This window comes from Bombina bombina, chromosome 8 (assembly GCF_027579735.1).
Source record: "Bombina bombina isolate aBomBom1 chromosome 8, aBomBom1.pri, whole genome shotgun sequence".
In the NCBI taxonomy this organism is placed as follows: Eukaryota; Metazoa; Chordata; class Amphibia; order Anura; family Bombinatoridae; genus Bombina; species Bombina bombina.
Genome location: NC_069506.1, coordinates 278,966,147 through 278,980,133, shown reverse-complemented (window position 1 = coordinate 278,980,133; position 13,987 = coordinate 278,966,147). Strand labels below are relative to the sequence as shown.

Sequence of the window (13,987 nt, the reverse complement as noted above, 5' to 3'; positions counted from 1 at the left end):
ATTATGTAGGTTGTGGCGATGTCGGGCAGCAGATTAGGGGTGTTTAGACATGGTTTTTATGTTAGGATGTTAGGTTTAATAGCAAATGCAAAAATTTATCCAGCAGCGAAACCACAGGGCAGAGCTTCAAGGAGTAACTACCAAACTCCCCAACATAAGTGAAAACAAAAAGATAGAAGCTCTCCAGAATGCCAAAGATATTTGTCATCTACCCCTGGACCAGTATCCTCGCTGTGGCACATCAAGTTTGCTGGAGGCGTGCGCTAGTTGGACAGTTCAGATGTTTCAGCCCGTACCTATTGCACAACTGAGTGCTTCTCGTTTGTGAGTATATCTCCATTGTTGTTTTTTTGGATTGCTGAATTACACCAACGTATTTCACTATTGGAGCGCCTCTTTCTTTTTCTACTTCACAGATAATACTCCTTTCCCAGCACGGGACTTTGCAATTGAAGAGGAAGCGGCACCTACCCTTATTTGGGACTTACACTTTTACTTTATTGTACCTATTTATTATTTATTCACTTACAGCTAGATTGCGAGTTTTCAGCGCTATAGGGAAATTAACGACAGCCACAAAAGCGGCGTTATTTCACCTCCCTATAGCACTGCTATAACAATTTTACAAAAAGTAGGCTTGTATGAGCGATATGGTGTCGTTGAACTCCATACCGCACCCAAATACAAGTGCTGCTTTGACGTGCTCGTGCACGATTTCCCCATAGACATTAATGGGGGGAGCCGGTAAGAAAAAGCCTAACACCTGCGATCGCGGAAACAAAAGCTCCGTAACGCAGCCCCAATGATGTCTATGGGGAAAGAAAAAGTTAAACATACAGCTATAAAACCTCTAAAAATAGATCACATACAAAATCAGATTATAAAAAAATTCCACATAATTTATACAAAATTTTAGCTAGCAAGTATATTTACAATAAATAATGCATTAAAGAAATATCAAACACAAAAGAGCAACAGTCAGGCTAATAGAAGACAGACCAATCAATTTCTCTATTTAATCCCTTCGGCTCCAGGGTATCCAAATGAAAGATCCAATAAGTCTCACGTTGTTTAAGAAGGGTATTTCTATTGCCCCCTCTTCTAGGAACCTTAATCTGTTCGATAACCTGGAACCAGAGTTGGCTAACATGATGACCTGCTGCTAAAAATGATAAGCAACCGGTGCTGTTAATATCTTACACCTAATGTTGCTCTTGTGTTCTGTTATGCGATCACGTATACTTATTGAGGTCTCGCGAATATAGGCCTTCCCACATGGGCATTTAATCATGTAAATAACATAACTACTGTTGCATGTAAAATAATCATTATAATAAAACTTATAGCCACTATGTGGATGTGAAAAATAAGGACTCTTTACTATAGAGTTACAATTACTGCACCCAAGACAAGGAAAACAGCCTAGACTTTTCTTAGTGATATATTGTTGTGCCGATGTTTTGCCAGAGCCAATGTCAGCCCTAATTAAAGAATCTCTCAAGCTTTTACTCCGCTTGTAAGCTGGCATTGGCATTTGGTCAAACTCCACTACTTCTGAATTGCAACTTTTCAGAATACCCCAGTGTCTCTTGATTATCCCCCAAACCTGATCACTCTGTCTAGAGAATTCAGAAACAAAAATCATTCTCTTAGAATCTTTTTTGACAGACTGACCAGGCTTCAATAGTGTATCACGGTCCAATTGAGACACCTGTTTAATGGAGTCAACAATTAGATCCTTAGGGTATTGTCAGCCGTTTAGGAATTAGTCCGGGGTTTAACCCAACTGCTAGCGTGAAAAGTAAAACACACGCTAGCACACTGAGAAATAACCAGGACGTGACCCACTCAGGAAACAAATAAGGTAGGTTACAAAAATAATAAATGTTCCTTTAAGCAGGATAGCCACAAAAGAGGTAGCGTCCCTTTTAGTAGATTTGAATCAAACAAATGATAAAAGTTCTCTTTAGCAACTTGTAAAAGTAAATGTCCCTTTAAGCAGTTTTGCAACAAACAAAAGATAATGTTCTCTTTAGCAGCTTGTAGAAGTAAATGTCCCTTTAAGCAGGTTTGCAACAAACAAAAGATAATGTTCTCTTTAGCAGCTTGTAGAAGTAAATGTCCCTTTAAGCAGTTTTGCTACAAACAAAAGAAAGTTCTTTTTAGCAGCTTGTAAAAGTAAATGTCCCTTTAAGCAGGTTTGCAACAAACAAAAGATAATGTTCTCTTTAGCAGCTTGTAGAAGTAAATGTCCCTTTAAGCAGGTTTGCAACAAACAAAAGATTATGTTCTCTTTAGCAGCTTGTAAAAGTAAATGTCCCTTTAAGCAGGTTTGCAACAAACAAAAGATAATTGCTTACTTTAGGCAGGACTGTAGCAAGACAAGAGACTGAAGCAGACTCAGACAGGCAAAAGAAATTATATCCAGGAGTTAGTTTGAGGGACAAGGCAAAAGCAAGGTCAGGCAGGCAATAGTCGGTATCCAGGAGTCAGTAGAAGGGATTAGGCTTAAGCTAGGTCAGGCAGGCAATAGTCGGTATCCAGGAATCAGTATAGGGATAAGCAAGGTCAGGCAGGTTCAGGATAAGTACTCACAACGCCGGAGTTAATCCAACAAACGGGCCCCGAGTAAGATCTCCCGCCGTGGTTTAAAGGCAGGAGTGGCGACGTCATCAGAGGGAATGTCAGAGGACGCGTCACGTTGCTAGGCAACGTGACGTATTTCACACAGAGAAGATCCGGGAGCCACGGCGATGAACGGGAGGATCGTGACAGGTATCCACGCTGCAAAAATTTGTCACCCATCTCAGATAATCTCATGGGGACCTTAGAATCTTCTGCCACAATGCGCTTCACTCTGAGCAATTGACTCTTGGGTAATGACCTTATCAAGGAAGGATGATGGGCACTATTGTACACCAACAGGTTGTTTCTGTCCGTATGTTTCCTAAAAATATCTGTTTTAAAATTACATCCATCCTTGAACACAGTCACATCCAAAAAGTCAATTGAGATGTCACTATAGGTAAGTTTAAATTTTATGTTGCCAGTTGAATTGTTCAACTCCTCAACAAAAAGTTCAAGGGCTCCAACGTTGCCCAGCCATACCCCAAAAATATCATCAATGTAGCGCCACCAGGTGGCGCCACAATGGCGAAACAGGGCATTTTCAAACACAAATTTCTCTTCAAAGAGGTTCATGATAAATATATATAAAGTATATATATAGAGATATAAAGTATTATCTCTAACAGTTGCAGGATGAACCAAATCTGAGAATTTGAATATAAACCAGAAGTGAACAGCGCATGTTTCACAGCCCCTAGACCACTCTCATGGGTGATTGAAGTGTAAAGACTTGCAACATCCAGACTGAAAAGAATGAATTTATCAGTCTGGAGCTGCAAGTTATTCAATTTGACCAAAAAATCATTGGTATCCTTTTTTTTTTTTTTTTTTATATATATATTTTTAATTTTCAAACAAGCTTTATTAAGTTTAGCAAGATATACAACCAATGGTCAACAATATACATTGAATAGTCGATCAAAGTACAGGAGTTCCGCCCATAGCACAAGGCCACGAGCGTCCCCCCGACAATGCTAACAAGAAAAGTTTTTGTACAATTTATCCCACGGGTAGGTATTATGAGTGTATAAGTACAACAAGTAGATCATTTTCTTGCTCTATACATTTTGAAAACAGTGCAGGAATCTTGAGCTTGTATCCACGAGAAACGGACTCGTGGTATTAGTATACTATAGACATTTCGTACATAAACTTTGGAAATTGACATCAGATATTTAAGACAGAGTTATATAATGCAGTTTTCAGCACGCTTGATTCATGCTGCTGAATATGATCTCAGATCTGACGTCTTACTTGGGCAGGAAGAAAGAAAGAAAGTTGAAGAAAGAACGAGGGAAGAGAAAGAAAGAAGCAGAGAAAAAAAAAAAAAGGGGAGAGGAGGGGGGAAGGGGTACAGGTGAAAGGTGAAGGGGACCCCCTGGGGGAGAGTAACTAAGTAGCATATCCAAGCTTCATGAGTGGGAGTTATAGCCTTTTGCCCTCCCAAACTAGAGTCATCATTTCGTGTGTGGCAAGTCTTCCAGTTTTGAGAAAGTGAAATCTTTCGAGTCTTAGGAGATCTCCCACTTTATGTCTCCACTCCTGTATAGTCGGAATCTGTGGGCTCTTCCAGTGTATGGGGATGAGTCCTTTCGTGCCGCCCAACATTATAAGAAAAAGAATGTGCCTATCAACACCCGCCACCTTAGGCAGGTCATGAAAGATCAGATATGTTGGTTTAGGGGGTATGATGATTCCCAAAATGTTGCTCATTTCTCCCAGCACCTCCCCCCAGAACGTCATTATTCGGGGACAAGTCCACCAGATGTGAAGGAGGGAGCCCTCCTCGCCACAGCCCCTCCAGCATTTCCCGTCAGTGTTAGGATAGATTTTCTGCAATCTCTGAGGGGTTAGGTACCACCTACTGACTAATTTATAGTGCATTTCCAAGATTCGCGCAGAAACAGAGGCCTTCTTGATCTTACGAAAGATCTTAAGCCAGTCCCCGTCAGAGATATCCACTCCCAGATCACTTTGCCACTGAGGGGCAAAAGTCGGAAGGACGGCATTGCCCCTGCTCAACAAAAGCTGGTACAGGTGAGAGATGAGACGAGTCGGCTTTTGCTGCATCGTGCATAGAGCCTCAAAAGGCGTTCTATTCCTTGCCAACGCACCTCGATCTCTACAAGAGCTGTAGAAGTGAGTAACCTGTGTCATCCTATACCAGGATGCAAAGGTTTCCTGATCCAATTCAGCAAGTTCCGCGTGCGTTTTAAGTTTATTACCCTGCAGGGCATTTGAGAAAGCAGCTTCAGCTAAAGTATAGCCAGTCCTCATTGAATGTCTCGGGAGTTCCATTCCCAAATCAGGGTTTTCTCGTAAGGGGATGTTTGGTGAGATACGAGTGGACACATAAGCCTCTTCAACTAGCACCTTGTCCCACACCTTCAGAGTGTCATTAATCAATGGATACGAGGTAAGGACTTGTGGGCGGTTCAGAGCGGAGATCCAGGCCAGGGCTCCAGAGTTACCTCGTTGCAAGATTTCGTTGTCAATCTGTATCCAATGTTTATCATGGGAGTTCCGACTCCACTCCACAATCCTCTGAAGGAATATCGCTTTTTGATTTATATATATATTTTTCTTACAGAGAGTTCAGGTTTACAACATATTAACAGTTACATACATATAATTCAGAATTAAATATAGTGATACGAAATATCTTCACAGCAGGTATTAAGTTGTCAATCAATGAAATCCATGGTAGTACAATTAGTTACAACCTATGCTTATCCCACTCAGACATCAAGTCTTTTCTCACTTGATTAATACCCAAACTCTCTTATTTTAGCTATTTCCAAACTAGACTAACCCCTAATACTAAACAAAATTATAAACCTCTTACTTTAAGGTTGAAAAAAGTGAAGAAAACAGAATATATGCTTCCAAGCAATGTGTGAAATTACTGAGGCACGCTTGGTTATATCTTAACAATAACTGAAGTAGTGGGCCTAAACAGATCTTTCGATTTTTAGAAACATTGCTAACATCATTTCTCTGTCAAAATCCTAATAATAAAAAAAAAGAAAAAAAAAAAAAAGAAAAGAAAAGGGAAACAAGGAAAAGGGGGAAATAAAGATGTCCCCTCCACTCCTCCATCTCCTCCCACTCCCTCCCCTTATTAGTACCATGCTACTGGAAAAATGTCACATAAGATTAAGCCTTCAAAGTATGTAGATTTATGGAATGATTTAGTGAGTATATATTGTGTGGAGAGAGGATAAGACTTTATAATTTTTAGCCATTTGTTAAAGAAGCTTTGTATTTGTTTATCACATGTACTGGATATATTGTATTGCTCAAACATAATCTGTGTTTTAACCGCATTTAAAAATATACTAAAAAAAGGGGGTTTATTGTTTTTCCAGTTCTTCAGAATTAAATTCCGAACTATAAGAATAACAGTGTTAACTAAATTATGGGATGCTACATCCGATACTAAAAACACTATGATCCTTGGGTCAAGCACTAGATTCTCCTTTGTATTTTTATTTAACCAATGATTTACCTTACACCATAATTGATTTACTTTCGGAGAAAACCAAAAACAGTGGAGTAACTCTGCTGCAGGAAATGGCTTTTATAACACTGGCCTTGCGTTTCTGATGACCAGCATATAAGCCTTTTAGGTGAAATATACGCATTATTAAGAAGTTTTAGATGAGATTCTTTCCAGGAGGAGGGAAGGAGAGCATTGTTCACCCACTTAATACTTCTGCTAATTGTTTCAACATCCATCCCATCAAAATATTTGATCCAATATACTAAACATAGATCCAGAATTAACTGGCCCTGTTTTGCAAGCAAAATTTTATAAAGTAGCGAGATTGAATGATTCCCCTGACTGTATAGGTTAATATAATCGCCAACTCTATCATATTTCCCAGGCCAGGGCCCCAACTGTAACTTTTCCTGTATGAAGTGACGTATCTGGAGATAGGCATAGAAGGATTTGTTTGAAATCATTGGTATCCTTGATAAAAGTACTTGACTGCTCCACCAGGGGTCTCAATAAGTCAGTGACCATAGGATAGAAAGAACTTTTATTAAACAGCCCCAAATGTTTAATGCTCAAAGGTTTAACTTTATTCACATCAATACTGACAGATTCAGAATGTACACCAGTAGAACCTGAAACAATATTACTCTGTGACACCATTTTGTTCTTATTACTGTGCCAAAATTTCAATCTAATATTCCTGAAAAATCTGTAAATGTCTCTATTTAAATTAAAGAAGTTACAGTCACTCAATGGGCAGAAAGATAGTCCCTTCTGAAGGATCTCAGCTTCCCTAGTATCAAGTGGGCAATCAGATATGTTAATAACTATATCTTGTTGCGTGCCCTGGTTATCCTGCGTGTCAAGGGTTTGCCGGTCTTGGTTACCTTGGTATGTTTGTCGGCATCTCCGGTGCTTGCGGCCCCTTCTCCTGGGCTGTCGGAGCCTTCCCCCTGTAAAAAATCCTGAGATGAGTCGGAGCTGCTGCCTGATGCTGCGTTCCGTCGATGCTGCTTCCTCCTTGCGCCGGAAGTGACGTTGCGCTCCTTCCCCATTGGATCATACACCCAGTGATAGACCCGGTTGGAGGAATAATCGTCAGAGTCCCTCTGGAATTTTAACCTCTTCCTCTCCTCGATCACTGTTCTCATCTCGGTGAGTAACTCTTTGTTGGAAAATAAAAGTTTATCCCATTCCTCTGCAGAGACGTTTTGGCGAATCTCTTCCTCCAATTTAGATATAGAGGTTTTAATGTTGTCTAGATCAATTTGTAAATATTCAACTGTTAGGACAATCAGGTTGAAGGAGCATTTGTTAAGAATTTGCTCAAACTTCTTGCAATACTCCTGATTGTCTTTTAACAGGGTCGGTCTAATGTTCATACGCAGACCTCTGGGGATCCTCTTTACTCTGATATTCTGTCAAGGTGGTGGCATGAAGATCATATGCCAACTGTTTCTTAGTGAATTTTTCATATTCATTGCTTGCCACTTGTTTAGGTGCTGTATGAAGGAAATTCCGTGAACCCTTCACCAATGTTGTGATCCTAGAGGCTACAAACTCTGTGTAGGTGAAAGTTTGCGACCCTGCAGGTTCCTCATCACTTATCATTTTTCAAATGGGCTTGTTAGTGCACGGATAAGGTAGTAAACAGTCCAATAGCAAATGTAAAAATTTATCCAGCAGCGAAACCACAGGGCAGAGCTTCAAGGAGTAACTACCAAACTCCCCAACATAAGTGAAAACAAAAAGATAGAAGCTCTCCAGAATGCCAAAGATTCAATACTTTATTAGAATCATGTGCAGAGTCAAACAACCACGACGTTTCGGGGTGCTATGCCCCTTAATCATGTGGTAAGTGATTATACAGGTACACCTGTTTACATAGCTTTCACTGGGATTTTAACCCTTACCTGAGCTTGACCAGCAGATGTTGCTATTGCATATATATTATGTGCTTTACAAGCTTGTAAGGGTTAAAATCCCAGTGAAAGCTATTTAAACAGGTGTACCTGTATAATCACTTACCACATGATTAAGGGGCATAGCACCCCGAAACGTTGTGGTTGTTTGACTCTGCACTAATAAAGTATTGAATCTTTGGCATTCTGGAGAGCTTCTATCTTTTTGTTTTCAGGATGTTAGGTTTAAATATAACTTTTTCTTTCCCCATAGACATCATTGGGGCTGCGTTACAGAGCTTTTGTTTCCGCGATCGCAGGTGTTAGGCTTTTTCTTGCCGGCTCCCCCCATTAATGTCTATGGGGAAATCGTGCACGAGCACGTCAAAGCAGCACTTGTATTTGGGTGCGGTATGGAGTTCAACGACACCATATCGGCCTTACAAGCCTACTTTTTGTAAAATTGTAATAGCAGTGCTATAGGGAGGTGAAATAACGCCGCTTTTGTGGCTGTCGTTAATTTCCCTATAGCGCTGAAAACTCGTAATCTAGCTGTAAGTGAATAAATAATAAATAGGTACAATAAAGTAAAAGTGTAAGTCCCAAATAAGGGTAGGTGCCGCTTCCTCTTCAATTGCAAAGTCCTTTGCTGGGAAAGGAGTATTATCTGTGAAGTAGAAAAAGAAAGAGGCGCTCCAATAGTGAAATACGTTGGTGTAATTCAGCAATCCAAAAAAACAACAATGGAGATATACTCACAAACGAGAAGCACTCAGTTGTGCAATAGGTACGGGCTGAAACATCTGAACTGTCCAGCTAGCGCACGCCTCCAGCAAACTTGATGTGCCACAGCGAGGATACTGGTCCAGGGGTAGATGACAAACCTCTAAAGTAATGAACTCAATTGCAATCTGCAGTTAGGGGTCTCTGCAGAAACAGCTCTGCCAGGTCTCAAAGACGTAAAAAAGAGAAGGGAAAGTATCCACCCCAGATAAAACTCAGATACGTTATAAAAACAATGCGTTTAATAAACGCTAAGCAATAAAAACACAAAATATCACAACGCGTTTCTCAGTCTGACTTTCATCAATTGATAAAGTTAGTATATATAGAGCAGAGTGCACTATACACTGTGTGTGATTTTATAGAGGGGAAATAGAGTACACTATGTACTGTGTGTGATGTTATAGAGGGGAAATAGAGTACACTATGTACTGTGTGTGATGTTATAGAGGGGAAATGGAGTACACTATGAACTGTGTGATGTTATAGAGGGGAAATAGAGTACACTATGAGCTGTGTGTGATGTTATAGAGGGGAAATGGAGTACACTATGAACTGTGTGATGTTATAGAGGGGAAATAGAGTACACTATGAGCTGTGTGTGATGTTATAGAGGGGAAATAGAGTACGCTATGAACTGTGTGTTATAGAGGGATACACATCTGCTGCATGTGTAGAGGGCAGATGGTGTGTAATGTGGGTATAATGAGGAACTGGTAGCTATTAGTGCACTGTGTATACAGTAGAACATCAAACATCTGCTTTTATCCCTACCCTCTATAACACCCTCACTTTGTCTTCCCCCTATACACCTGCTAACCTCAGCCTGATGACACACTGGAGCCGTTCTTTGATTCCCTTGTGAAGCAGACTCGGGTGCCCAACATTTTCTCCTTACAGCTATGTGGTGCTACATTTTCTGCCAATGAGAGTGACATGAGTACCTCTGTGGGGGGCAGCATGGTGAGTAGCATTGTATCTCTTTATACCTAAGGAAGGTGGCGATATCTGTGTTCTCTGCTCTTTGCGTGTGTGTACTAGAGGTAGAGACTGGCACTGCCTGCTGTTTGCTTGTGTGTACTAGAAGAAGAAACTGGCGCTGCCTGCTGTTTGCTTGTGTGTACTAGAGGAAGAGACTGGCACTGCTTGTTGTTTGCTTGTGTGTACTAGTCGAAGAGACTGGCACTGCCTGCTGTTTACTTATGTGTGCTAGAGGAAGAGACTGGCACTGCCTGCTGTTTACTTATGTGTGCTAGAGGAAGAGACTGGCACTGCCTGCTGTTTTCTTGTGTGTACTAGAGGTAGAGACTGGCACTGCCTGCTGTTTGCTTGTGTGTACTAGAAGAAGAAACTGGCGCTGCCTGCTGTTTGCTTGTGTGTACTAGAGGAAGAGACTGGCACTGCCTGCTGTTTACTTATGTGTGCTAGAGGAAGAGACTGGCACTGCCTGCTGTTTTCTTGTGTGTACTAGAAGAAGAGACTGGCACTGCTTGTTGTTTGCTTGTGTGTACTAGAGGAAGAGACTGGCACTGTCTGCTGTTTGCTTGTGTGTACTAGAGGTAGAGACTGGCACTGCCTGCTGTTTGCTTGTGTGTACTAGAAGAAGAAACTGGCGCTGCCTGCTGTTTGCTTGTGTGTACTAGAGGAAGAGACTGGCACTGTCTGCTGTTTTCTTGTGTGTACTAGAAGAAGAGACTGGCACTGCTTGTTGTTTGCTTGTGTGTACTAGAGGAAGAGACTGGCACTGCCTGCTGTTTGCTTGTGTGTACTAGAGGAAGAGACTGGCACTGCCTGCTGTTTGCTTGTGTGTACTAGAAGAAGAGACTGGCACTCCCTGCTGTTTTCTTGTGTGTACTAGAAGAAGAGACTGGCACTGCTTGTTGTTTGCTTGTGTGTACTAGAGGAAGAGACTGGCACTGTCTGCTGTTTGCTTGTGTGTACTAGAGGAAAAGACTGGCACTGCCTACTGTTTGCTTGTGTGTACTAGAGGAAGAGACTGGCACTGCCTGCTGTTTACTTATGTGTGCTAGAGGAAGAGACTGGCACTGCCTGCTGTTTACTTATGTGTGCTAGAGGAAGAGACTGGCACTGCCTGCTGTTTTCTTGCGTGTACTAGAAGAAGAGACTGGCACTGCTTGTTGTTTGCTTGTGTGTACTAGAGGAAGAGACTGGCACTGTCTGCTGTTTGCTTGTGTGTACTAGAGGTAGAGACTGTCACTGCCTGCTGTTTGCTTGTGTGTACTAGAAGAAGAAACTGGCGCTGCCTGCTGTTTGCTTGTGTGTACTAGAGGAAGAGACTGACACTGCCTGCTGTTTTCTTGTGTGTACTAGAAGAAGAGACTGGCACTGCTTGTTGTTTGCTTGTGTGTACTAGAGGAAGAGACTGGCACTGCCTGCTGTTTGCTTGTGTGTACTAGAGGAAGAGACTGGCACTGCCTGCTGTTTGCTTGTGTGTACTAGAAGAAGAGACTGGCACTGCCTGCTGTTTTCTTGTGTCTACTAGAAGAAGAGACTGGCACTGCTTGTTGTTTGCTTGTGTGTACTAGAGGAAGAGACTGGCACTGTCTGCTGTTTGCTTGTGTGTACTAGAGGAAGAGACTGGCACTGTCTGCTGTTTGCTTGTGTGTACTAGAGGTAGAGACTGGCACTGCCTGCTGTTTGCTTGTGTGTACTAGAGGAAGAGACTGGCACTGTCTGCTGTTTCCTTGTGTGTGCTAGAGGAAGAGACTGGCACTGCCTGCTGTTTGCTTGTGTGTACTAGAGGAAGAGACTGACACTGTCTGCTATTTGCTTGTGTGTACTAGAGGAAGAGACTGGCACTGCCTGCTGTTTGCGTGTGTGTACTAGAGGTAGAGACTGGCACTGCCTGCTGTTTGCGTGTGTGTACTAGAGGTAGAGACTGGCACTGCCTGCTGTTTGCGTGTGTGTACTAGAGGAAGAGACTGGCACTGCCTGCTGTTTGCTTGTGTGTACTAGAGGAAGAGACTGGCACTGCCTGCTGTTTGCTTGTGTGTACTAGAGGAAGAGACTGACACTGTCTGCTGTTTGCTTGTGTGTACTAGAGGAAGAGACTGACACTGTCTGCTGTTTGCTTGTGTGTACTAGAAGAAGAGACTGGCACTGTCTGCTGTTTGCTTGTGTGTACTAGAGGAAGAGATTGGCACTGCCTGCTGTTTGCTTGTGTGTACTAGAGGAAGAGACTGGCACTGCCTGCTGTTTGCTTGTGTGTACTAGAGGAAGAGACTAGCACTGCCTGCTCTTTGCTTGTGTGCACTAGGAGGTAGAGTCTGGCACTGCCTGCTCTTTGCTTGTATGCACTAGGAGGTAGAGACTGGCACTGCCTGCTATTTGCTTGTGTGTACTATGAGGTAGAGACTGGCACTGCCTGCTGTTTGCTTGTGTGTACTAGAGGAAGAGACTGGCCCTGCCTGCTGTTTGCGTGTGGGTACTAGAGGTAGAGACTGGCACTGCCTGCTATTTGTGTGTACTAGATGAAGAGACTAGCACTGCCTACTGTTTGCCTGTGTGTACTAGAGGTAGATACTGGCACTGCCTGCTGTTTGCTTGTGTGTACTAGAGGAACAGACTTGCACTGCCTGCGGTTTGCTTGTGTGTACTAGAGAAAAAGACTGGCACTGCCTGCTGTTTGCTTGTGTGTACTAGAGAAAAAGACTGGCACTGCCTGCTGTTTGCTTGTTTGTACTAGAGGTAGTGACTGGCACTGCTTGTTTTTTGCTTGTGTGTACTAGAGGAAGAGACTGGCACTGCCTGCTTTTTGTTTATGTGTATTAGGGAAAAGACTGGCACTGCCTGCTGTTTGCTTGTGTGTACTAGAGGAAGAGACTGGCACTGCCTGCTGTTTGCTTGTTTGTACTAGAGGTAACATAGTAACATAGTAGATAAGGTTGAAAAAAGACTTAAGTCCATCGAGTTCAACCTATACAAATCTAAAATACTTACAAAAAGCTCCAGTTAAGCTTAAATAACCCCATTAAAATGTGACCCATTTAATACTAGCAATCATATCCATGAATTTTGTTTATATACAGAAATGTATCCAGACTATTTTTAAATGTATCTATGGTATTGGCATTCACTACCTCCTTTGGTAATGAGTTCCACAATTTTATTGCTCTTACAGTGAAAAAACGTTTCCGTTGCAGGAGATTAAATCTCCTTTCCTCCAACCTTAAATTATGACCTCTTGTCAGAAGCAATTTTCTTGGAATAAACAGAGCTTCTGCCATCTCTGTATATGGGCCTTGAATATATTTCTATAAAGTAATCATGTCACCTCTCAAGCGCCTTTTTTCTAAAGAAAACAGACCCAGTTTGGCTAGCCTCTCCTCATAGGTTAATTTCTCCAATCCCCTTATTAGCTTTGTGGCCCTTCTCTGAACTTTTTCTAGTTCTGCAATATCTTTTTTAGCAATTGGTCCCCAGAACTGCACTCCAAACTCAAGGTGAGGTCTTACCAGGGCTTTATATAATGACAGAATTATGCTTTCCTCCCTTGAATCAATGCCTATTTTAATACATGCTAGTATCTTATTAGCCTTTGAAACCGCTGCCCTGCATTGTGCACCCATCTTTAGCTTGTTATCTATTACTACTCCCAAATCCCTTTCCTCCTGTGTTTGGCTAAGTCTTGTCCCATTTAAAAAATACGTAGCCTGCTTATTTTTACTTCCAAAATGTAGAACCTTGCATTTTTCCGTATTAAATCTCATTTTCCATTCATTTGCCCATAGTTCTAATTTTAGCAAATCCCTTTGTAAAGAGAGTTCGTCCTGCTCTGACCTTATGACCTTACTTAACTTAGTATCATCTGCAAAAATAGAGATGTCGCTATTTAATCCTTGCTCCAAGTCATTTATAATAATATTAAAAAGAACAGGGCCCAGTACTGATCCCTGGGGGACTCCACTGATTACCTTTGTCCAATCTGAGTATGATCCATTTACTACTACTCGTTGCTTCCTATCTTTTATCCAGTTATTTATCCATGAGCTAACATTTTCAGCTATTCCCAGTCCCTTAATTTTGTGCATTAATCTCTCATGTGGCACTGTATCAAATGCCTTTGCAAAATCTAAGTATATCACATCAACTGATTCCCCTTTATCTATATTTTTACTTACTTCCTCGTAGAATCTAATTAGATTAGTTTGACATG

General features: G+C 41.7%; 1 protein-coding gene across 1 annotated transcript in view; it reads left to right on the top strand.

The window, feature by feature from the left end:
- Positions 1-13,987, top strand: part of BACE1 (beta-secretase 1) — a 274,120-nt gene that overhangs the window by 203,113 nt on the left and 57,020 nt on the right. Inside the window, exon 4 of the mRNA XM_053691400.1 lies at positions 9,637-9,774. Within this exon, the coding sequence (XP_053547375.1) occupies positions 9,637-9,774 (138 nt within the window). The remainder of the gene's footprint in view (positions 1-9,636; positions 9,775-13,987) is intronic.